This window comes from Hyla sarda, chromosome 9 (assembly GCF_029499605.1).
Source record: "Hyla sarda isolate aHylSar1 chromosome 9, aHylSar1.hap1, whole genome shotgun sequence".
In the NCBI taxonomy this organism is placed as follows: domain Eukaryota; kingdom Metazoa; phylum Chordata; class Amphibia; order Anura; family Hylidae; genus Hyla; species Hyla sarda.
Genome location: NC_079197.1, coordinates 156,261,235 through 156,287,565, shown reverse-complemented (window position 1 = coordinate 156,287,565; position 26,331 = coordinate 156,261,235). Strand labels below are relative to the sequence as shown.

Below are 26,331 nucleotides of genomic sequence, written 5' to 3'. Positions count from 1 at the left end.
GACCGCAACCGTTGCTGTTACCGATCCTGCTGCTCCTGTCGCCGCCACCGATCCCGAGGGGACCCCCGCCGGAAAAGGGCAAGGTAGGAGACCCCCGCCGACGCCGATCTCTGCCATCTTCGCCGTCCCGATCGCCGCCCAGCAGGCTTGATCGGTTGTTCCGACCGATCAATCACGTCATCGTGAGGCGGCACCTGTGCCACCTTACTCCTGCTGGGTAAGGGTGAATGCTTAAAATCATAATGCTTTAAATTTTGCACATAAAATTCCATATGATGGCTTATTTTTTGCCCCACCAATTATACTTTGCAGTGACATCAGTCATTTTACCCAATAATCCACGGTAAAATGGAAATAAAATTCATTGTGCGACAAAATTGAAGAAAAAATTTAATTTTGTAACTTTTGGGGGCTTCCGTTTCTACGCAGTGCATTTTTCGGTAAAAATAACACCTTTTCTTTATTCTGAAGGTCCATACAATTAAAATGATACCCTACTTATATAGTTTGATTTTGTCGCAGGAAAATTTATATGTTAAATATTCTCATTTTCTAACCCCTATAACTTTTTTATTTTTCCGTGTATGAGCCGGTATGAGGACTCACTTTTTGAGCCGTGCTCTGAAGTTTTTATCGGTACCATTTTTGTATTGATCGGACTATTTGATTGCTTTAATTCATTTTTTCATGATATCAAAAGCAACCAAAAATACGCTATTTTGGACTTTGGCATTTTTTTTTCAATGACGAGTGAACCACCTAAAGTTACTTGTCAGTGCTAGTGTTAAGCATAAATATTCGTAATTCAAATTTTTATCGCGAATATCAGCACTTTGCAATTTCGTGAATATTTAGAATATAGTCTATATATTCGTAATGACAAATATTCTTATTATTTTTTTTTTCACACGCAAATTTTTCATGCAAATTTGGAATAAAGTGAACGAACATAACGAATATGCGAATTTCGCAAACATAGGACGAATAATCGTCAATATATTCGTGAAAAATCGTGAATTCGAATATGGCCCCTGCCGCTCATCACTAGTTGTCACTGTTACGCCGAGCGCTCCGGGTCCCCGTTCCTCCCCGGAGCGCTCGCCTCATCTTCGTTGTTGCAGCGCCCCGGTCAGATCCACTGACCGGGTGCGCTGCGGTCCCGCCTTCAGCCGGGATGCGATTCGCGATGCGGATAGCGCCCGCTCGCGATGCGCACCCCGGCCCCCGTACCTGACTCGCTCTCCCTCGGTCCTGTCCCGGCGCGCGCGGCCCCGCTCCCTAGGGCGCGCGCGCGCCGGGTCTCTGCGATTTAAAGGGCCAGTGCACCAATGATGGTGCCTGGCCCAATCTTCCCAATTAGCTTAATTGGCTCCCACCTGTGCACTTCCCTATATCACCTCACTTCCCCTGCACTCCCTGGCCGGATCTTGTTGCCTTAGTGCCTAGTGAAAGCGTTCCCTTGTCTGTTCCTAGCCCGTGTTCCTGACCTCCTGCCGTTGCCCCTGACTACGATCCTTGCTGCCTGCCTCGACCTTCTGCTACGTCCGACCTTGCTTCTGCCTACTCCCTTGTACCTCGCCTATCTTCAGCATCTTCAGCAGCCAGAGAGGTGAGCCGTTGCTAGTGGATACGACCTGGTCACTACCGCCGCAGCAAGACCATCCCGCTTTGCGGCGGGCTCTGGTGAAAACCTGTAGTGGCTTAGAACCGGTCCACTAGCGCGGTCCTCTCATCCCTCTCTGGCACAGAGGATCCACTACCTGCCAGCCGGCATCGTGTCAGTAGATCCGGCCATGGATCCCGCTGAAGTTCCTCTGTCAGTTGTCGCTGACCTCACCACGGTGGCCGCCCAGCAAGCCCGACAGATCGCCCTTCTAACCCGTCAGCTGTCGGAAATGTCCACCATTTCGCACCAACTTCAGTCGCAACTTCTCCAGCAATCTTCTCCTCCGCCAGCTCCTGCACCTCCTCCGCAGCGAGTGGCCACTCCTAGCCTCTGCCTGTCCTTGCCGGACAAATTTAATGGGGACTCTAAGTATTGCCGTGGCTTTCTTTCGCAATGTTCCCAGCACTTGGAGATGATGTCGGACCAGTTTCCTACTGAAAGGTCTAAGGTGGCTTTCGTAGTCTGCCTTCTGTCTGGAAAAGCCCTGTCATGGGCCGCACCGCTCTGGGACCGCAATGACCCCGTCACTGCCTCTGTACACTCCTTCTTCTCGGAAATTCGAAGTGTCTTTGAGGAACCTGCCCGAGCTTCTTCAGCCGAGATTGCCCTGCTGAACCTGGCCCAGGGTGTTTCTTCCGTTGGCGAGTACGCCATTCAGTTCCGTGCTCTTGCTTACGAGTTGTCCTGGAATAGTGAGGTTCTCTGCGCGACCTTTAAAAAAGGCCTATCCAGCAACATTAAAGATGTTCTGGCCGCACGAGAGACTCCTGCTGACCTACATGAACTCATTCACCTTGCCACTCGCATTGACATGCGTTCTTCCGGATGGCGTCTGGAGCTCCGCCTGGATATGGACTTTGTTCGCACGAAGCGTTTTTTCTCCCCGGCTCCTCTCTCCTCTGGTCCTCTGCAATCGGTTCCTGTGCTTCCCGCCGCGGAGGCTATGCAAGTTGACCGGTCTCGCTTGACACCTCAAGAGAGGACACGACGCCGCATGGAGAATCTTTGCCTGTACTATGCCGGTACCGAACACTTCCTGAAGGATTGTCCTATCCGTCCTCCCCGCCTGGAAAGACGTACGCTGACTCCGCACAAAGGTGACACAGTTCTTGATGTCAACTCTGCTTCTCCACGCCTTACTGTGCCTGTGCGGATATCTGCCTCTACCTTCTCCTTCTCTACTATGCTCTTCTTGGATTCCGGATCTGCAGGAAAATTTTTTTTGGCCTCTCTCATCAACAGGTTCTACGTTCCTGTGACCAGTCTCGCCAGACCCCTCTACATCTATTGTTTTTACAATAAAAGATTGGACTGTCTCGTACGTTTCCACACAGAACCCCTCCTAATTTGCATCGGACCTCATCACGGAAAAATTGAGTTTTTTTTCCTCAGGTTCTTTGGCCCCAAGAAGAGGGGGAGACCCAAGGGGGGGGGTACTGTTACGCCGAGCGCTCCGGGTCCCCGTTCCTCCCCGGAGCGCTCGCCTCATCTTCGTTGTTGCAGCGCCCCGGTCAGATCCACTGACCGGGTGCGCTGCGGTCCCGCCTTCAGCCGGGATGCGATTCGCGATGCGGATAGCGCCCGCTCGCGATGCGCACCCCGGCCCCCGTACCTGACTCGCTCTCCCTCGGTCCTGTCCCGGCGCGCGCGGCCCCGCTCCCTAGGGCGCGCGCGCGCCGGGTCTCTGCGATTTAAAGGGCCAGTGCACCAATGATGGTGCCTGGCCCAATCTTCCCAATTAGCTTAATTGGCTCCCACCTGTGCACTTCCCTATATCACCTCACTTCCCCTGCACTCCCTGGCCGGATCTTGTTGCCTTAGTGCCTAGTGAAAGCGTTCCCTTGTCTGTTCCTAGCCCGTGTTCCTGACCTCCTGCCGTTGCCCCTGACTACGATCCTTGCTGCCTGCCTCGACCTTCTGCTACGTCCGACCTTGCTTCTGCCTACTCCCTTGTACCTCGCCTATCTTCAGCATCTTCAGCAGCCAGAGAGGTGAGCCGTTGCTAGTGGATACGACCTGGTCACTACCGCCGCAGCAAGACCATCCCGCTTTGCGGCGGGCTCTGGTGAAAACCTGTAGTGGCTTAGAACCGGTCCACTAGCGCGGTCCTCGCCTTCCCTCTCTGGCACAGAGGATCCACTACCTGCCAGCCGGCATCGTGACAGTCACATTGTAAATCTTGTAAAAAGTCTCCAGCTATAGATAAATGACATTGACTGTGCACTACAAATGCACCCACCACCAGAGGCATAACTAGTACCCCTTGCGCCCCTGGCAAGGTGCTGTATCAGTGCCTACATGCTTAGGTAGGTAGATGGATTCTTCCCTCCCAAGTAGGTTAATATGTCAGTAGGTAGGAATGTGAGTAGCTAGCCATGTTACTAGCTAGGCAGGTAAATAGGTAGCCAGTTAGAAAGTTAGCTTTGTAGGTAAGTCGGTATGTAACTAGTTAGGCAGGTGAGTAGATACATAGCCAAGTAGATGTCATGCTCTGCGGTCCGGCTGCCAGCAACATCCGAGAGCGCATTGCTCTCTTGTCCCCGGCTGCCGGCGGTGCTGGGATTCGCATCACGGGACGTGCCTGCATGTGCATCCCAGCCCATCAGTTACCTCTCTCCCCTGCTGCCTCCGCTGTGTCTCAGCTCCGGTGCGCGCGTCCCCGTCCCTAAGGGCGCTCAAAAATTTTAAGGGCCAGTACGCTCATAATTATTGTTTACACCTGACACCATTCTATAAGTCCATGCACCTCCCACACATCCCTGCCGGATCTTCAGTGCGTGAGATTAAGCGTCCCTTATAGCCTGTTAGCCTTACCCGTGTATCCAGACCTTCTACTACGTTATTAGACTCCGCACCTTTGCCGCCTGCATTCACCTTCTGTTAAATTTGACTACACTACTGCTTTATCCTATGGTACATCGCTTTGCCCAGCTACCTGTGTGGTTGAGCCGTGTCGGTGGTAGCGACCTTGGTGTCGCCTGCCGCAGCAAGCCCATCCTGCCTTGCGGAGGGCTCTGGTGAACACCAAAGGCACCTTAGACTCTGCTCCCCGATACGGTCCAAGTCATCAGCCACACAGGTAGAGGATCCACATCCAGCTCCATTACAGTAGATAAGTAGGTAAGTAGGCAGGTATGCAAGTAGGTTGACAAATAAGCAGGTAGGTAAGTAAATAAGTAGGTAGCTGGGTAGGTAGAAAGGAAGGTAACTATGTAGGTAGGTTGGTAGCTAGCAAGGTAGGTAACTATGTAGGTAGGTTGGTAGCCAGGTAGGTAGCTATGTACGTAGGTAGATAGCTAGGTTGGTGGCTACATATGTAGGAAGGTAGTTATGTAGGTAGTCAGGTAGCTAGGTAAGTAGCTATAAAGGTAAATAGGTAGTTAGCCAAGTAGCTAGGTAGATGTGTATGTAGGTAGCTAGGTAAGTAGCCATGTAAGTAGATAGATAGGAAGGTAAGTTTGTAAGTAGGTAAATAAGTAGATAGGTAACTTATGTAGGTAGGTAACCAGGTAGATAGCTAGGTAGGTAGCCAGCGTCCCCCACTAATACCTTATGTCCCACAGAGCAATCTCCTCTGCACTATAGCCAGGCTACGTCTTTCTTCCTTCTCGCTGATGAGTGACATCACCTGCACTGGGTGGGGGTCGGAGGTCACAGGTCTACACCCAGTGTAAGTCAATAGGAGGAAATGGATACCGATGCCATACAGCAGCATCCATTAAAGGGTTATCCAGGATTAGAAAATGAAAGCTAAAAAAAAAAAAAAAAAAAGCGCCACCACTGTCCTCAGGTTGTGTGTGGTATTGCAGCTCAGTTCCATTGCAGTGAATGGAGCCAAGTTGTACTATCTTACACAAACTGAGGAAAGGGTGGCGCTGTTTATGGAAGAATTTACTTGTTTTTCTATTCTTGGATAACCCCTTTAACCACTTAGGGACCATGGGCGTACAGGTACGCCCTGGTACTTAACCCCTTAAGGACACATGACGTACTGGAACGTCATGTGTCTGCACCCGATCTATAAAGCGGGGCCACGGCGTGACCCCGCGTCATATCGGGCCCGGCCTCTAACAACGGCCGGGACCCGTGGCTAATAGCGCACGCTATTAACCCTTTGAACGCCGCGTCTAAAGTGAAACTGAAACCATGCCGGTTAGCTCAGTGGGCTGTTCGGGATAGCCGTGGCGAAATCGCGGCATCCCGAACAGCTTACTGGACAGCAGGAGGGTCCCTACCTGCCTCCTCCCTGTCCGATCGCCGAATGACTGCTCAGTGCCTGAGATCCAGGCATGAGCAGTCAAGCGGCAGAATCATCGATCACTAGTTTCCTATGAGAAACCAGTGATCAAAGATGAAGATCAGTGTGTGCAGTGTTATAGGTCCCTATGGGATAACAATGATCAGTGTGTGCAGTGTTATAGGTCCCTATGGGATAACAATGATCAGTGTGTGCAGTGTTATAGGTCCCTATGGGATAACAATGATCATTGTGTGCAGTGTTATAGGTCCCTATGGGATAACAATGATCAGTGTGTGCAGTGTTATAGGTCCCTATGGGATAACAATGATCAGTGTGTGCAGTGTTATAGGTCCCTATGGGATAACAATGATCAGTGTGTGCAGTGTTATAGGTCCCTATGGGACCTATAGCACTGCAAAAAAAAAAAGTGAATAAATATCATTTAACCCCTTCCCTATTAAAAGTTTGAATCAAACAGTGTAAATAAATAAATAAATCAAAACAGTGTAAATAAAAATAAACATATATGGTATCGCCGCGTGCGGAAATGTCCAAATTATAAAAATATATTGCTAATTAAACTGCACGGTCAATGGCGTGCACGCAAAAAAAATTCCAATAAGTCCTATCAATGCAAAAATGGTACAGTTAAAAACTTCAGATCGTGGCGCAAAAAATGAGCCTCATACCGCCCCATACACGGAAAAATAACAAAGTTATAGTGGTCAGAAGATGAGAATTTTAAACGTATAAATTTTCCTGCATGTAGTTATGATTTTTTCCAGAAGTACGACAAAATCAAACCTATATAAGTAGGGTATCATTTTAACCGTATGGACCTACAGAATAAAGATAAGGTGTCATTTTTACCGAAAAATGTACTACGTAGAAACGGAAGCCCCCAAAAGTTACAAAACGGCGGTCTTTTTTCAATTTTGTCTCACAATGATTTTTTTTTCCGTTTCACCGTAGATTTTTGGGCACAATGACTGACGTCCTTACAAAATAGAATTGGTGGCGCAAAAAATAAGCCATCATATGGATTTTTAGGTGCAAAATTAAAAGAGTTATGATTTTTTTAAAGGCAAGGAGCAAAAAATGAAAATGCAAAAATGGAAAAAACCCCGGTCCTTAAGGGGTTAAGGAAATGTAAAAAATGTATACAATAACAAAGACAAAAACGTGGTGTGAACGCACCCTTATCGGTACATACCCTCATACACTAAGGCAATGGTATTTATTTTACCACAAAATGTATTTCCGCTCTCCAATGAGGTGAATCACTCGACGACAAAAAAAAAATTAAAAAGAAGAGGAACGCGCACGCGCAGAAGGACTCATCAAAGCCTTCTTTTGAATGGACATTGTGCGGCGAGACGGTAGGCGTGAGGGTATCACTGCGCCTGCGCGCTACGGCGTCTGAACCAGGGCGAGGGCATCGGACATGCGCAGACGGCACGTTATAGCAGTGCTCTGGGTGGGCGGGTTGTTGCGCATGTGCGGCTGCTGTCGGTGTGGTTGTGCTGCCCGCCGCCCTTCCGATTCCGGATCAGGAGCCGGGACCGTGGAGATCCAGGATCAGCTGTGACACCGGGGGCAATGTACGTGCTCGATGTGGTTAATGGGTGTGGAGAGGTGGAGCCGGTGCGGATGCGGGGGGCAGGCTGTCATGTGTAGCAGCTGGGCAGGGGCACTGCTCGGGGGGCATGGGATGGCTGCTTACTGACAGGCCATTGTGTGTGTGATGTGCATGTGTAGTGATGGGCAGGGGGGGGATGATGGGAGTGATTGTCCATGGGGGGTAGACTGGACATCCATTGACTTCTATGGAGGAACAATGTTACATCATTAAGTATATCCTTAACTTTGTGCTGCACTACATGGAGCAGCAACCCCAGTCCTAGTGTATAGTATAAAAGGGGGTGTCAGGGCCGCAACTTCCTATTATGCCAGTGTTTCCCAAACAGGGTGCCTCCAGCTGTTGCAAAACTACAACTCCCAGCATGCCCGGACAGCCGTTGGCTGTCCGGGCATGCTGGGAGTTGTAGTTTTGCAACAGCTGGAGGCACCCTGTTTGGGAAACACTGTATTATACTTTGTTTATCAGTTCCTAACCCCTTTTGTACCATCACTGCTTGCTGTCAGTGTATAGAATCCTACTTGAGAAGAAGCCAGTGGTGTGAACAGAGTCTTACACTGGGAAGCTGGCACCCTGCCCATCACTAACCCTTCTCACAGATGGTACGACAACCCTATGGTCACACAACCACCTGATACACCTGTACCTGCACCGATACATAGTAGCAGAATATCCCCTCAGGAGAGAGACTGGTGGTGCAGATGTATTCAGCACACTGAGGATCAAGGTTTCCTGACCAGTGTGCCTCCAGCTGTTGCAAAACTATAGTTCCCGGCATGCCTGAACCAGCAACTGCTGGAGGAACACTGGTTGAGGGTACGTTCACACGTGCTGATTTTTTTTTTTTTTAGCGAGTTTTCCGCTGCGTATTTGAAAGTGGGCGGGCTCTTCTCGGCTGTCCGCAGCAGATTTTCCGCGGCGGAATTTACGCTGCAGAAAATCCGCCACAGTCCCTACTGACTTCAATGGGGCTTGCGGCGGATTTTCCGCAGTGTACATTCCGCCGCAAAAAATCTACCCAGGGGACGATTGTAACAAACCCTCAGTTGCAAGAAGTATTCAGCGCTCTGAGTATTGTCTAAACTGGATACCATTGTAACAAACCCTCAGCTGTGATGTGTTTATCTTAAGTGTTGAGCACAAATATTCGTAATGTGAATTTTTATTGCAAATATCGGCATTTCGCGAATATTTAGAATATAGTTCTATATATTCGTAATGACTAATATATATATATTTTTTTTTTCACATGCAAATTTTTTAATGCAAATTTTCGCATGGAATAAAAAAGTGAACGAACATAGCGAATTTAAATTTGCGAACATAGGACGAATAATCGTCAATATATTCGCAAAATATCGCGAATTCGAATATGGCCCCTGCCGCTCATCACTATTTATCTTTATATTATTGTCTAGGTGGATACCATTGTAACAAACCCTCAGCTATGAGAAGTTTTTTTTTTTTAGACTGGATGCGATTGTAACAAACCCTCAGCTGAGAAGTATTTGGCGCCAAGCATTGCCTAGACTGGATAGGGTTGGTACAAAACCTCACCTGTGAGAAGTAGCTCCCTGAGCATTGTCTAGACTAGATACCATTGTAACAAACCTTCAGCTGTGAGAAGTATTCAGCTATCTGGGGATCGTCTAGACTGGATACAGTTGTAACGAAACCTCAGCTTTGAGAAGCATTTAGCGCACTGAGCTCAGTGTTTCCCAGCCGCGTGCTGGGAGTTGTAGTTTTGCAACAGCTGGAGGCACACCGGTTGGAGAAATGTGGCATGAGCATTATCTAGACTGGATACGGTTGTAACAAAACCTCTGCTGTAAGATGTACTCTGAGGATTCTGTAGACTGGAAACAATGGTAACAAACCCTCAGCTGTGCCGTATCCGTTTTTTTTTTGTTTCCCTAAACGAGAAACAAAAACCTGACCCCACTGTATGTATTTTAATGCCCAATGCGTTTTGCGGTGAGTACAATTAGAGATGAGCGAACTTACAGTAAATTCGATTTGTCACGGACTTCTCGGCTCGGCAGTTGATGATTTTCCTGCATAAATTAGTTCAGCTTTCAGGTGCTCCCGTGGGCTGGAAAAGGTGGATACATTCCTAGGAAAGAGTCTCCTAGGACAGTATCCACCTTTTCCAGCCCACCGGAGCACCTGAAGGCTCAACTAATTTATGCAGGAAAAGGCATCAACTGCCGAGCCGTGAAGTTCGTGACGAATCGAATTTACTCTAAGTTCGCTCATCTCTAAGTACAATGTTATAGGAACTGTATACGGTTTTTATAACCACATGAAAAATCCCCAAACCGTAGTAGACCACAAGCAGTGTGTCTCCAGCTGTTGCAAAACTACAACTACCAGCATGCCCTGACAGCCAAAGGCTGTCAGGGCATGCTGGTAGTTGTAGTTTTGCAACAGCTGGAGACTCAGTTTGGAAAACATTGTGCTAAGGTTTGGACATGATTCCTTTGTAAAAACCCACACTGGCCGTCCAAAAATGGCCCAAGATGGGCTATTACTCTATGATCGTTGGGTGTCCCATCGTGCAGATACTTATGTGATGGGATTGACCCTTAGGGTGCGTTCACACGCTAGTAACTATCAGCAGGAAACCCACTGCGAGTTACGCTACCATTCATTTGAATGGGTCCGCGGACAGTCCGCAAATCTGACACTATTGCCGACTGTCTGTGGACCCATTTTAATCAATGGTTGGGAAACTCGCTGCTAGTAATAGCGTGGGAATGCCCCCTTAAAGGGGTACTCCGCCCCTAGACATCTTATCCCCTGTCCTCAGCGGCGATCTCTACTGTGGCACCCCAGACATCTGTTGCACGGAGCGAATTTCGCTCCGTGCCGGATGACTGTCGATGTGGGGCAGAGGCTTTAGATGTCACGGTCATGCCCCCTCAATGCAAGTCTATGGGAGGGGGCTTGATGGCTGTCATGCTCCCTCCCATAGACTTCCATTGAGGGGGCGGGGCCGTGACGTCACGAGCCTCCGGCGCTGCACTTGACGCTCTAAACGAACGCCGGATGCAACAGGGAGATCGCGGGGGTCCCCTGCGATCACACATCTTATCCCCTATCCTTAGTATACGGGATAAGATATCTAGGGGTGGAGTACCCCTTTAGGGTCTATTCACATGTACAGTATTCTGCGCAGATTTAATGCGCAGTATTTTTTGCTGCAGATTTCAATGTAAACGGAATGACAGCTTGAAATCCTGCGCATCAGATCTGTGCAGAATACTGTACGTGTGAATAGACCCTTAAAGGGGAAATTATACCTTAAGGGCCTGTTCACCGTAGAATCCCGCTTGCGCACTTGTGGAATTGGCACGGATTATACGCAGAATTAAACCTCAAGAAGAAAAAATTAAATAAAGATCCATTTGAGTGAACTGTGCAGCGGAATCCTGTCCAAATCAACTGTATTCAGCTGCAAGTGGGGATTTATGTAGTGTGAACAGACCCTTTAAAACAATTTTTATATCAACTGGCTCCAGAAAGTTATACAGATTTGTAAATTACTTCTATTAAAAAATCTTAATCCTTCCAGTACTTATCAGCTGCTCTATACTACAGAGGAAGTTGTGTAGTTCTAATGTCTGACCACAGTGCTCTCTGTTGACCCCTCTGTCCATGTCAGGAACTGTCCAGAGCAGGAGCAAATCCCAATAGCAAACCTCTCCTGCTCTGGACAGTTCCTGACACTGACAGAGGTGTCAGCAGAGAGCACTGTGGTCAGACTGGAAAGAACTACACAACTTCCTGTGGAGCATACAGCAGCTGATATGTACTGGAAGGATTAAGATTTTTTCTAATAGAAGTAATTTACAAATCTTATTAACTTTGTAGAGTCAGTTGATATGGGAATTTTCTCTTCCCCCACCGGAGTACCCCTTTAAAAGTGTGTACTCCACTGGCCAGCGTTTGGAACGTCTCATACCCCCTCCCATTGACTTTCATTGAGGGGGCTTGGCCATGACATCACGATGGTCATGACCGACCTCCACAGCGCGAAAACAGAGTTCGGAACATTTTGTTCCGAAACGCTGGCCGGTGGAGTAGCACCTTTAAAGAACAGAGACAGGAACAAGGTGAAGATCTAGCAAATTCACACTACGGAATTTATATTGAAGATCCTGTGGGCGGCGCTAGGACCATGTGGACTTCATTACCTTTGCCAAAGACGGCAATGCATTTGAGTGGATCAGAATGCATTGCTGTCTATGGGGACGGCAATGCAGTCCACTGGGGGGGGCGGAAATTCCGTCCATAGTTTCCGCAGTGTAAACCCTGCTTAAACCCTGCTTTATGTGGCGTTTAAAAACACAGCTGTCACGTCCCCTCCCATAGACTTACATTGAGGGGACGGGGCGTGACGTCACACTGGGGTGGCGTCGTGACGTCACAAACTTCTGTTCTCGTGGTCGGGACCCAGATCCTCGAGCGCTTCCGGACCGGAAACAGGTGGGTGCTGCATGCTATATTGCGGGGGTCCCCAGCGGCAGGACCCCCGCGATCAGACATCTTATCCCCTGTCCTTTGGATAGGGGATAAGATGTCTAGGGGTAGAGTACCCCTTTAAAACATGACTTTACTGTCTTAGTGACCTGAAACGCGTGAATTTGCGTCTGGAAATATTCTGGCCAGAGATTTCTTATTGGTATCTACACATAGATCAAAAATCATAATGTGGATATTACGTGGGGTTTTAGCAGTGTTTCCCGACCAGGGTGCCTCCAGCTGTTGCAAAACTACTACACTCAGCCAACGGCTGTCCAGGCATGATGGGAGTTGTAGTTTTGCAACAGCTGGATGTGCCCTAGATGAAAAACACTGGGTTTTAGGCTGGTGATGACAGAATATGCATCGTTTTAAAGGAATCATCCAGGATCACTTCTAATTCCATAGGAAGTCTCCACCCATCTTCTCACCAGGGATATCCTGTTCCTTTACTTCATGCTGTGTGACAATAATGGATCCACGACAGACAACAGTGTTACAAAATGGACCCTATTGACTTATAATGGAGTTGGTTTGGTTCCGTTGTGGGATGGAGATATACCGTATTTATCGGCGTATAACACGCACTTTTTAGGCTAAAAAACGTTTTAGCCTAAAGTCTGTGTGCGTGTTATACGCCGATACACCCCCAGGAAAGGCAGGGGGAGAGAGGCCGTCGCTGCCCGCTTCTCTCCCCCTGCCTTTCCTGGGGTAGCGCTTCTGTCGGCCCTTCTCACCCCCTGGCTATCGGCGCCGCTGCCCGTTCTGTCCCCCTGACTATCGGTGCAGGCGCCCCATTGCCGGCACCGATAGCCAGGGGGAGAGAAGCGGCGCTGACAGCCAGGGGGAGAGAAGGGGCAGCGGCACCCATTGCCGGCGCCGCTGCCCCGTTGCCTCCCCCCATTCCCGGTGGCATAATTACCTGGGTCGGGTCCACGCTGCTGCAGGCCTCCGGCGTGCGTCCCCTGCGTTGTTGCTATACACGGCGAGGCGCACTGACGTCATGCGCCGCGCCGTTCAGCGCATAGCAACGACGCCGGGGACGCACGCCGGAGGCCTGCAGCAGCGCGGACCCGACCCAGGTAATTATGCCACCTGGGATGGGGGGGGGCAGCGGCGCCGGCAATGGGTGCCGCTGCCCCTTCTCTCCCCCTGGCTGTCGGCGCTTCTCTCCCCGGCACCGATAGTCAGGGGGACAGAACGGGCAGCGGCGCCGATAGCCAGGGGGTGAGAAGGGCCGACAGCAGCGCTCTAGACCCCAGGAAAGGCAGGGGGAGAGAAGCGGGCAGCGACGGCCTCTCTCCCGCTGCCTTTCCTGGGGGTATATCGGGGTATACACGCGCACACACGCACCCTCATTTTACCATGGATATTTGGGTAAAAAACTTTTTTTACCCAAATATCCTTGGTAAAACGAGGTTGCGTGTTATAGGCCGGTGCGTGGTATACCCCCGATAAATACGGTATATATAAACGTACAGTGATCCCTCAACTTACAATGGCCTCAACATACAATAGTTTCAACATACAATGGTCTTTACTGGACCATCATAACTTGAAACCAGACTCAACATACAATGTACAGACAGTCCAGATCTGTGATACCTGTCAATGGCCGGAAGAACCGACCAATCGTAAAACACCTGTATTCCTAAAGTGCATGCACTGACTGGTGTCTGGTAGCGCCCCCTACAGTACAGGGAGGTATTACATGTTGTGTACTCTTTACATGTACCAGGGTTAGCTGCTCCTTTAGACATCAGGTGAGGGCGGCTACATTTTACTTATTTTAGGACATTGGGGGAGATTTATCAAAACCTGTGCAGAGGAAAAGTTGCTGAGTTGCCCATAGCAACCAATCACATCGCTTCTTTCATTTTTAACAAGGCCTCTGAAAAATGAAAGAAGGGATCTGATTGGTTGTTATGGGCAACTGGGCAACTTTTCCTCTACACAGGTTTTGATAAATCTCCCCCATTGTGTGTTCTGTACAGGACCCTGAAGAAGCTTCTGTCCTCTACATAGACCAGTGTTTCCCAACCAGGGTGCCTCCAGCTGTTGCAAAACTACAACTCCCAGCATGCCCGGACAGCCTTCGGCTGTCCGGGCATGCTGGGAGTTGTAGTTTTGCAACAGCTGGAGGCACCCTGGTTGGGAAACACTGAAATAGACAGTTACATAGTTAGTACGGTTGAAAAAAGACATACGTCCATCAAGTTCAACCAGGGAAATAAGGGGTAGGGGTGTGGCGCGATATTGGGGAAGGGATGAGATTTTATATTTCTTCATAAGCATTAATCTTATTTTGTTCCAGGAATGTATCTAATCCTGTTTTAAAGCTGTTAATTGTTCCTGCTGTGACCAGTTCCTGAGGTAGACCGTTCCATAAATTCACAGTCCTCACGGTAAAGAAGGCGTGTCGCCCCTTGAGACTAAACTTTTTCTTCTCCAGACGGAGGGAGTGCCCCCTCGTCCTTTGGGGGGGGTTTAACCTGGAACAGTTTTTCTCCATATTTTTTGTATGGGCCATTTATATACTTATATACGTTTATCATATCCCCCCTTAAACGTCTCTTCTCAAGACTAAACAATTGTAACTCCTTTAATCGCTCCTCATAGCTAAGATGTTCCATGCCCCATATTAGTTTAGTCGCGCGTCTCTGCACCCTTTCCAACTCCGCAGTGTCCCTTTTATGGACAGGTGCCCAAAACTGAACAGCATATTCCAGGTGAGGCCGTACCAATGCTTTATAAAGGGGGAGTATTATGTCCCTGTCCCTTGAGTCCATGCCTCTTTTGATACATGACAATATCCTGCCGGCTTTGGAAGAAGCAGCCTGACATTGCATGCTATTCTGTAGTCTGTGATCTAAAAGTACACCCAGATCCTTCTCTACCAGTGACTCTGCCAGTTTAATCCCCCCTAAGACATACGATGCATACAGGTTATTAGTACCCAGATGCATAACTTTACATTTATCCACATTGAACCTCATTTGCCAAGTGGATGCCCAGACACTTAGTCTATCCAAGTCATCTTGTAACCTATACACATCCTCTATAGACTGCACCGTGCTACAAAGCTTGGTGTCATCTGCAAAGATAGTAACAGAGCTGTTAATACCATCCTCTATATCACTGATAAATAAATTAAACAACAGCGGTCCCAGTACAGAACCTTGGGGTACACCACTAATTACCGGGGACCAATCAGAGTACGAATCATTGACCACCACTCTCTGGGTACGATCCATGAGCCAGTGTTCAATCCAGTTACAAACTAAAATTTCCAAACCCAAAGACCTTAACTTACCTGTCAGACGTCTATGAGGGACAGTATCAAACGCTTTAGCAAAATCCAGAAACACTATATCCACAGCCATTCCTCTGTCAAGGCTTCTACTCACCTCTTCATAAAAGCAAATTAGATTGGTTTGACAACTTCTATCCTTAGTAAACCCATGCTGGCTATCACTTATAATACAATTATCCCCTATGTATTCCTGTATGTAATCCCTTATAAGTCCTTCAAACAATTTACCCACAATGCACGTTAGACTTACCGGTCTATAGTTTCCTGGGAAGACCTAGAGCCCTTTTTGAAGATTGGCACCACATTCGCCTTGCGCCAGTCCCTTGGCACAATACCAGACACCAGAGAATCTCTAAATATCATGAACAAGGGTACAGATATTACTGAACTTACCTCTCTAAGAACTCTTGGGTGCAATCCATCCGGCCCTGGGGATTTGCTTACATTTATATCACTTAACTTACCTTGTACCATCTCTACATTAAGCCAGTTCAGTACATTACATGATGTGTTACCAGCACTGACCTGTACATGATGTGTTACCAGCACTGACCTGGCCAATGTCAGCTCCTTCTTCCTTAGTATATACAGAACTAAAGAACCCATTCAGTAGCTCCGCCTTCTCTTGATCGCCCGTGACAACCTCCCCATTATCATTATTAAGGGGTCCTACATGCTCTGTCCTTGTGTTTTTTTCATTTATATATCTATAAAAATATTTAGGATTAGTTTTGCTTTCTTTGGCCACCTGTCTCTCATTTTGAATTTTTGCTGTTTTTATTATTTTTACAGATTTTATTAAGCTCCTTGTACTGTTTAAATGTTATATCTGACCCATCAGATTTGTATTTTTTGAAGGCTATTTTTTTGTTGTTTATTGCTTTTTTAACATAATTTGTCAGCCATGTAGGATTTAGTTTTAATTGTTTATATTTGTTCCCCTTTGTTATATATTTAGCTGTATAGTTATTTAGAGTTGATTTAAAGATGTCCCATTTACCTTCTGTATCAGTATTTGAGAACACCTCCCCCCAGTCTATGTCCTGTAGTGCAGCCCTCAGCCCAGGGAAATTTGCCTTTTTAAAGTTATATGTTTTTGCCTTCCCCGTCTGTCTTTGTTTTCTACATTTTAAGTCAAAAGTAACTATATTGTGGTCGCTATTCCCAAGGTTTTCCCGCACAGTTACATTACCAACCAGCTCTGCGTTGTTGGAAATGATCAGATCCAACAAGGCATCACTTCTTGTTGGGTCCTCCACAAACTGGCCCATAAAATTATCCTGCAATAAATTTAGGAATTGTCGCCCCTTTGTAGTTTTAGCCAACCCCGGCCCCAATCTATATCTGGATAGTTAAAATCTCCCATTATTACCACTGTACCTGCCCGGGCGGCCCTCTCTATTTGTTTATGCAGCCGAACTTCTATCTCTTCAGTGATATTAGGGGGTCTGTAGATTACACCAAATACTATTTTTTCAGTATTTCCCTCCTTTTGTAATTCTACCCACAGTGATTCCACATCCTCAGAATCATCACACACTATGGCATCGTTCACACTGACTTTCATACCACTTCTTACATACAGACAGACTCCACCACCTTTTCTGTTCATTCTATCCTTGCGAAACAATGTAAACCCCTGCAGATTGACAGCCCAGTCATGCGAGGAGTCCAGCCATGTCTCAGTGACCCCAACTATATCAATATGTTCCTCCAGTATCAAGGCCTCAAGCTCCCCCATTTTATTTGCTAGGCTTCTGGCATTTGTGAACATACACTTTACATTTCCATCCTTTATGTTATTGGGGTTAATGGGATTCAAGGGTGTAAGTTTTATTTTCCTATGAAGCTTATTCCTATTAACTATTCTAACCCCTCCCTCCGCTCCACCCCCAGGTACATTTATAATTCCCACCTCTCTATCTACACTATCTTCCCCCTCTTTGCTGTAGGTTCCCTCCCCCCCCCCCGCCAGTCCCTAAACACACCTCCACCCTTCTAGCCATCTTCACCCCAAGCACAGCTGTACCCTCCCCATTGAGGTGCAGCCCGTCCCTACGGTAGAGCTGTTATCTGACAGCGAAGTCAGCCCAGTTCTCCATGAACCCAAACCCTTCCTTCCTACACCAGCTTCTGAGCCACTTGTTTACCTCCCTGATCTCCCGCTGCCTCTCTGGGGTGGCTCGTGGTACAGGTAATATTTCAGAAAAGACTACCTTGGAGGTCCTTGCCTTAAGCTTGCGGCCTAAGTCCCTGAAATCATTTTTAAGGACACTTCATCTACCTCTTACTTTGTCATTGGTGCCAATATGTACCATGACTGCTGGGTCCTCTCCAGCCCCACCCAGCAACCTGTCAACCCGATCCGCGATGTGCCGAACTCGAGCGCCAGGCAGACAACACACTCCCGGTCTTTGTGACAGATTGCCCTGTCTGTCCCCCTAATAGAGTCCCCACCACTAGTACCTGTCTGGCCTGCCCTGTACTCCTCCCTCCCTCCCTCCCTCCTTACTGGAGCAGACACCCCCCCCCGGCAGTCAGAGGCAACACTCAGATTTACAGCTTCCAGCAGATCTTTCTCTTTTATATATAAGGATTTGCTTTATCTGTATTAGTTATCTACTTATTTTTCTTTAATCCTCACTTTTTCCAATTTTTGGATGACATTTTGGTGGCTTCAGAACCAATTACCAGGTTTCCATAGAGTTCTGGTCTCAACATATGATGGTTTCAACATACAATGGTCGTCCTGGAACCAATTAATAAAAAATAAAAAAATGTGTGTGTATATGTATATATAAATAAATATTCTGCAGGTAATCCGCCCATGTGAACGTACCCTTAGGAGGAGATTTATCAAAACCTGTCCAGAGGAAAAGTTGCTATAGGCCACACAGCAAATCAGATCGCTTCTTTCATTTTTCAGAGGCCTTTTCGAAAATGAAAGAAGCAATCTGATTGGTTGCTTTGGGCAACTCAGCAACGTTTCCTCAGGACAGGTTTTGATAAATCTCCCCCTTAGGGTCTATTCACACGGTAGAATTTCCGCACCAATTCCGCTTCTGCATTCATTTGGGTGGTTTCTGGCTTGTGCGGAATCCACATGCAGAAATTCAGACTTGTGGAATCCCATAGAAGTCTTTTGGGCTTTAATTTTGAGGTGGAATTCCATGTGCAGAAATTCTGCCGCACGAATAGACCGTCAGGCTATGTTCACACGGCGACATTTCCGGGCCAGATGTTTCCAGCACGGAAATTCCAGTTTCCGTGTCTTCAGAAAGAATAAACACGTTCATTCTTTCTGCGGACTCCGCGCGGAGTGCATAGCCGTCTGAGACGGTGTGGTCCTAGTGCCAGTGCCCGCAGTTTGCGAAATGTCTGCACGGAGATTTGGGACTATAGCCTTACTGCCCAGTTTGCCCACATATCACAGCTGAAGAGGGGTGATGGGTTCACTTTATGATCCACTTATTGTCAGGGGGTCCCTGGGGTACTCCGGTGGAAAACTTATTTTATTAATTTTTTTTTTTTTAATCGACAGGTGCCTGAAAGTTTACAGTGTTGTAAATTACTTCTATTAAAAAATCTTAATCCTTCCTGTACTTATTAGCTGCTGAATACTACAGAGGAAATTTTTTCCTTTTTGGAACACAGTGCTCTCTGCTGACATCTCTGTCCATTTTAAGAACTGTCCAGAGCAGCATATGTTTTCTATGGGGATTTTTTCCTACTCTGGAAAGTTCCTAAAATGGACAGAGATGTCAGCAGAGAGCACTGTGTTCCGAAAAGAAAATAATTTCCTCTGTAGTATACAGCAGCTAATAAGTACAGTGACCCCCCCCCCCCCCCCCCCCCCCCCCCGACCTACGATGGCCCTGACATACGATTATTTCAACATACGATGCTTTTGTATGTTGGGGGCCATCGCATAAACGGCTATCCGGCAGCGCAGACTGCTTCAGCTGCCACCGTATAGCCGTTTACAGTGCCCTGTGTGGTCCGCTGACGATCACTTACATGTCCTCTTAGGGATCCCCTGCATCGTCGGTGTTCTCCGTCGTCATCACGTCGCTGTGCACGCTGTCCCGTCATCCAATAGGAGCGGCGTGCATAGCGACGTGATGGCGGCGACGGAAAGCCAGGAGGCCAGGGAAGCAGAGGCCTTGCCGGTGCGTCGGGGACGAGGCCACATCGATGGAAGGCGACACCCAGGGCAGCGATGACGGTCCGGAGCGGTGGGGACAGGTGAGTACAACTTCCTCTTAGGCTGGGTTCACACCACGTTTTTCAAATACGGTTACCGTATACGGTTTTCCGCTAAAAAGCGTATGGCATAAACCGTATGCAACCGTATGACTCCAAATTAAAACTTATACGGTTTTTCCCCGTACGGTTCTATCCGTTTGCATCAGTTTTTGCCAACGGTTTTGCTATTTTGTTGGAATTAGTTTTCCAGCAATTTAATAAAGTTACTATTGTTCTATTGAAATTCCAATCTGCGCATGTGTCAACTCCAAAAAACGGATTAGAAAAACCGTGTGCAACCGTATTCTGAAATTCTGTGTACGGTTCTCATAGAAAACAATGTTAAAAGAACCGCATACGGTTTTCCAACCGGAGGCAAAAAAAAGTGGTCGACAGCGTTTTTGCCTACAGTAAAAAAATCGGCAAAACCGTATCCGAGGCAAAACGGATGCAACTGTACACAATATTTGGAATACGGTTTACAATGCATTCTCTATGCATACGGTCGTATACGATTTTTTTTGCGGAAAACCGTATACGCTTACCGTATTTGAAAAACGTGGTGTGAACCCAGCCTAACAGTGGTCTTCAACCTGTGGACCTCCAGATGTTGCAAAACTACAACTCCCAGCATGCTGGGTGTTGTAGTTTTGCAACATCTAATAGGTCCGCAGATTGTAGACCACTGTCCTATACTTTACATTGCACAGACCCCTCAACATACGATGGCCCATTTGGAACGGATTACCATCGTATGTTGAGGGATCACTGTACTGGAAGGATTAAGATTTTTTTTAATAGAAGTAATTTGCAAATCTGTTTTAACTTTCTGGCACCAGTTGATTTAAAATAAAAAAATAAAAAAAGTTTTCCACCGGAGTACCCCTTTAACCAGTAGGGATTGTCCAAAGTGGAGATTTTCCGTACTCTGTAGAGAGATGTTCTTTGTCGTGATGGCAGCTGCATGTTTTTTATACTAGTATGCACATGTAGTAGGAGACGTTCTGCCGGTAGAAGTGTATTATGGAGGTCCTGTGTCCTAATGTTGGAGCCTGTACACCCTTCTCCCCAATTCTGTCTCCTGTTGTGTAGAGGAGCAGTCATTGTTGTGTAGAGGAGCAGTCGGCCTAGTTTGTGTCCCTGTCAGAAATGTCTCCTCTGACCTTTGCATACAGTGAAGCCATTGTGTTTCTTCCTTCCCACAACATTTGTCGCCCGCTGTGTTTTGGGTGGCATCACTTACGCCAGGGTGCCTCCAGCTGTTGCAAAACTACAACTTCCAGCATGCCCGGACAGCCAAAGGCTGTCCGGGCATGCTGGGAGTTGTAGTTTTGCAACAGCTGGAGGCACCCTGGTTGGGGAAACACTGACTTACCATGGGTGGCGTTCTACCGTTTAGTTCTCTCCTGCAGCTTGGTTTATTTTCACCTCGTGGGTCCTGACTACATTTTGGTTTCTTCTCTCTATCAAACTTGAACAGTTAAACATTTTAGGAAAGAAAGAATTGGGTTGTGCGGAGTTCCCCCTAACCTGAGGCTGTCAGGGCATGATGGCTCCCCAACTGGTGCAAAACAGCAAGTTAGGAACACTGTCCTAGTGCATCTGGTTCTTTGTATGTTACATCGAAGGCCCCTTTCACACTACAGGTATCATCCTGTAAAAAAAAAAACCTCCTGGCAAAAAAGGCCTGAAAACATCCCTCAAAAAATCCCATTCATGTCAATGGGATTTATTATTATTATTATTTTTTTTTTTTTTACATCCCTTTTGCATCAGGAATGTCAGTTTTTACTAATATTAGTTATTTTTGCCAGAACAAAAGACGGTGCATGCACTAATTTTCGGTCCGCCAAAAAAAGTGAATAAACTGACGTTAAAATTTAACATTGAAGTCTATGGGAACCAGATGTTCAAAAAAAAAACATCCATTATCAGTTATTGTCCGTTTTTTTTTTTTGTACTGAGCATGCTCAGTACAGCTTTACAAAAAAAGGGTTAAAAATCTGATTAAAAAAAAAGGATGTAACTGATAACGGATGATAATGGATGAACAATAGAGATGAGCGAACTTACAGTAAATTTGATTCGTCACGAACTTCTCGGCTCGGCAGTTGATAACTTTTCCTGCATAAATTAGTTCAGCTTTCCGGTGCTCCGGTGGGCTGGAAAAGGTGGATACAGTCCTAGGAGACTTTCTCCTAGGACTGTATCCACCTTTTCCAGGCCACCGGAGCACCTGAAAGCTGAACTAATTTATGCCGGATAAGTCATCAACTGCCGAGCCGAGAAGTTCGTGACGACTCGAATTTGTTGTAAGTTCGCTCATCTCTAACGAACAACATCAGATTTTTTAAGGAAAAAAAACATTAAAAATAACAGATGATGGTCAACAGTTATCATCCGTTATTACCAGTTATTGCGTCCGTTTGTTTTTTTGTTTTTTTTTCTCATTCGCTATTTTAAAATAACGGCAGTAAAAAAGCAGGATGATACCTTTTTAGTGTGAAAGGGGCCTAAAAGTGACCCTTTCCTATTAGGTGTACCTGTCAATAAAAAAATAAATACATTTTGGCATGTTTTTTGTGACATGTTAAAAAATATTTTTTATCGGTTTGGGTCTGAGGGGGGTGGGTTAATATTGGCAGCGGATTTCCGCGTAATACGAAACCTGCTGCACAAGTGTTTAGTTTTCTCAGTTGCACGTCACTTCATAATTTTTTGCCAATGACAAAGTACAAAGAGGGGTGAACGGCTCAGCCTATGTCAGCTGGTCACTAGAGTGCATTTGTGATAAATACAGTGCATCCACTAACCACGCCCCTTGAAAGATGATGAAGCCGGAGCAGACAGCTTAAAAATAGCCCAAAATTTGAAAATGTTTTAAGAAAACACATACTGTGCACACTAGTTAAAGGGGTTCTCCACCCATAGACATCTTATTCTCTATTGAAAGGATAGGGAATAAGATGTCGGATCTCGGGGTTCCTGCCGCTGGGATCCCCTGCAATCTGTGTAGCACCCGGCTTTCTCCCCAGCCGGAGACGTCACATTATGCAGTGGCCATCACGCCCCCTCGGATAGACATGATTGGAGGGGGTGTGGTGCGATGTAACATTGCGCGTTTGTGGTGAGTATTTGTAGCCAAATCAAGAAGTGGAACCAACACAATATAATATAATAATAAAAAGATTTGCACCTTTTTTGAACCCTAAATACTGTGTAAACATAGCCTATCTTGCATTTTTTTTCCTTGGTCTGCATTGACTGGGAGATCACTAGATGAGAAGCAGATACTGATCTGAGGAAGGGGGTGGATCCCCCAAAACGCGTCATCAATTTATTTTAGTTTTTATACTCAATAAACCACTCCGGTGTTTGATAATATTCCTAGTTTGGTTTTTACTTCTTACTGGAACCAGCAGCGCCACCACAAGGGTTATTTTCTTCTTCCTACACTAGAAAAGAAGCTAATCAGGATGAGCTTTTACCCGATCCCATATCGTAGCATAGCTGTGGACATTAGCCGCTCAGGGCTTCAGAACGGCTGGGTTACACATCCTGAGGTGACTGAAATAGCCAGAGATGTACGGAAACTCATTTAACTAAGGATCAGTGCGTATTTCACAAGCTTAAAGGGGTACTCTGGCACTAGATATATTATTCCCTATCTTTTGGGGATATCTAAGATTGTGAGGTGTCCAACTGCTTGGTCCCCCGCAATCTCTGGCCCAGCACCCCCAGTGTTCTGAACTCTTAAGCTCACAACACTGTTGTACTAGGCTTGGGAGCAGCCGTATGGCTACTGAAAAAGAAAAAAATGTTTTATAATAAAAATAAGTAAAATAAAAACTTCCTCTGGAGCATACAGCAGCTAAGTACTGGAAGGATTAAGATTTTTCAATAAGTCATCCTCAAATCTGTTTAACTTTCTGACACCAGTTGATTTAAAAAAAAAAAAAAAAAATCCCCCCTGAGTACCCCTTTACGTATATACATTAAATGACGGGTGAGTCTGATATCTGTGTATTTAGTCGATGCGTGTTGTGTATAACCAGCTTTTATTGTGATATTCAGATATACAGATATTGAGCACTTTAGGGGGAAATGCTCTTTAAAGGAAAACGGTCTGCTTGCTCCCTCCGCACTAACCAGCAGTACTGGCTGGTAGTGCAGGGGACACTGATCAGTTTGATGCCTACCGTGCCCAGGTCCGCCCTGCTGTTCGGGCCAAAATCTTAGTTTTTATGCTAATTAGGTGCTAACTGGCACAGGTGGGGTTACTGGCATTCTGATGTCACCGCCGCCCGGCTCATCAATATTCCTCCCCTCTCTTCATTACAGAGCGGGGAGAAGAGGGAGAGGCGGAGGGAGGAGAGGAATATTGATGAGCTGGGCGGCACTTTGGAGGAGCGGCGCTGACGACAGAGTGCCAGTAACCCTGCCTGTGCCAGTAAGCACCTAATTAACATATACAGAAAAACAAAGATTTCGTCCAAATGGCCGGGTGGATCCGGGTACGTTAGGCATCAAACTTGTCAGCGTCCCCTGCACTACCAGCCAGTAACAAGCAACCTTTTAATTTCTGATATTTTCTGATAATTTATGCTTTCCTGATATTTATGTGCACCATCTCTTTGTGTCTCCCTAGCCCAGCTGTATGGACTCTAAGCCTCCATCATGGGGCATATGCTATCCAGGGTGTTTGGGAACAAAGAAATGCGAATATTGATGTTGGGCCTAGACGCTGCCGGGAAGACGACCATTCTGTACAAACTCAAGTTGGGTCAGTCGGTTACAACCATTCCCACCGTGGGTTTCAATGTGGAAACGGTAACCTATAAGAATGTTAAGTTCAACGTGTGGGACGTTGGCGGTCAGGACAAGATCCGTCCTCTCTGGCGGCACTATTACACAGGCACACAGGGCCTCATATTTGTGGTAGACTGTGCTGACCGCGATCGAATCGATGAGGCCAGGCAAGAACTCCACCGCATCATCAATGACCGTGAAATGAGGGATGCCATCATTCTGATTTTCGCCAATAAACAGGACCTGGTGGATGCAATGAAGCCTCACGAAATCCAGGAAAAGCTGGGACTAACCCGCATCAGGGACAGGAACTGGTACGTCCAGCCATCTTGTGCCAACACTGGAGAGGGATTGTACGAGGGCCTTATGTGGCTTACGTCAAACTACAAATCTTAAATTCCTCTTTTTATGGTGGTTATTTTTTTTTTTTCTTTTTTTTTTTTAATATATGATTTTTATTTTTTTTCATTTTTATCGGATCAGTAGAGGAGCTGAAGGAGTGATCCTCATCAACCAAATGTGGGTGACCCATTTTGTTATGTAATGGAAGTTAAAGGGAGATTTTGGTGTTGCAGGGCTGTGAGGGACTCTCTTGATACGTGACAGCCGCCTGCGATATCTGCCTTAATACTTAGTGTGAAGCGACTAACGCGGTTGAGCGTTTGCTCTTCCTTCAGACCTCAGCAACCAATGCTCTCTCTGTCTCTTTTATCTTGTTAATGGAAAGGGCTGGTTACCTCTTGCTCAGCAGTCCCGATAACTAAAAAAATCTCCAACAATCATGGCTAAACAGCAAAGTCTGTGCAGGGTGAATGTTCCAGTGTTACATTACCATGGGTGCCGTAGCCTCTCGTCTTTTCCCATACCAGACTGGTGCCTGTACTTTAAAGCGCTTGATTGTGTCTTGGTCAACCCTGAAATGGGTTGTTCAATGAAGACCACCTCTTAAGTGTATATTGACGTCACAGAGGGGGTTTCCCAACCGGGATCCTTCCTCTGTGTGTTGTTCTGGCCCGTCCATAAGAATACCCAGCATGTAATGCTACATTTCCCTGTGACTTTTATATATATTATTTCCCCAGTCTAGACCAGTTCTTTCCATAACGTGCATACTGTACAATTGACCAGACCATCATTCCCCTTTTTTTTTTTCCCCCCAAATCCAATACATTCCCGTTGCTCGTATTATTTGTAGTCATTCACTGTTTAGAATGACCATAATGTCAACCTGTAGATAGTTTGGGTCTCAAAATTCTTATAAAATTCTCACCTATGCCTGTTAAGTTAGTGTTTTCAAGGCTTTTTGACCCCAGAATAGCACCCGATTTTTACAGTCCCTCCTATCTATTTGAACACAAAGCCGGTATCCATTGAAGTTCTATATTAGGAGCTTCTTGGCACTTTTGGCACTGCTAATTCCCTCCTCCCCTCTTACCTTGTTGACAGGCATGAGACAAAGTAATCCAATCCGACATGGTTGCACTTTATGTATGGACAAAGTCCTCTGTCCTTTAATGGTGTTACTAGAGGTTTTTTTTTTTTTTTAGCCATATTGTTCTAATGCAGTGTTCATTGTTGATCAGGAGGCCATCATACACTTTTGTTTTGGCTCAGTCTTCCAGCCCCACCCCCTGGACACTAGTGTCCGACATTAGCCCTGCTACCCACTGACTCATTGGATTGGGTGGAGGGGGGGGAGGTGAAGGGGTTAATTCTTTACTCACTGAAATACAATGCTGAGCTATGCAGCCGCCCTCTTTATTTCTGCTCTCCTGTCTGGTGCACTAATGCTATTTCTGTTTCGGAAAAAAAAAAAAGTTTTACTTTCAATAGGACTTGTTCCATGTTGTATTGCTTAAAAAACTTCAACTGAACAATAAAAACTTAATAATGCA

General features: G+C 46.5%; 1 protein-coding gene across 3 annotated transcripts; it reads left to right on the top strand.

The window, feature by feature from the left end:
- Positions 1–64: 64 nt before the first annotated feature.
- On the top strand, positions 65–26,331 carry LOC130290640 (ADP-ribosylation factor 6-like). 3 transcript variants are annotated; one of them, XM_056538536.1, is made up of 3 exons: positions 7,355–7,507; positions 9,015–9,084; positions 24,276–26,331. In XM_056538536.1, exon 3 carries the CDS (start codon positions 24,305–24,307, stop codon positions 24,830–24,832), a length of 528 nt encoding a protein of 175 aa, XP_056394511.1. In that variant the 5' UTR covers positions 7,355–7,507; positions 9,015–9,084; positions 24,276–24,304; the 3' UTR covers positions 24,833–26,331. The 3 variants fall into 3 exon arrangements, with proteins under 3 accessions (XP_056394512.1, XP_056394510.1, XP_056394511.1); XM_056538537.1 differs by lacking the exons at positions 7,355–7,507; positions 9,015–9,084 and adding an exon at positions 65–83; XM_056538535.1 differs by lacking the exon at positions 9,015–9,084 and having other exon boundaries at positions 7,350–7,507.

Bases quoted from the DNA above. Each gene is read 5' to 3' on its own strand.
- LOC130290640 (XM_056538537.1), top strand. From the start codon at position 24,305: ATGGGGCATATGCTATCCAGGGTGTTTGGGAACAAAGAAATGCGAATA.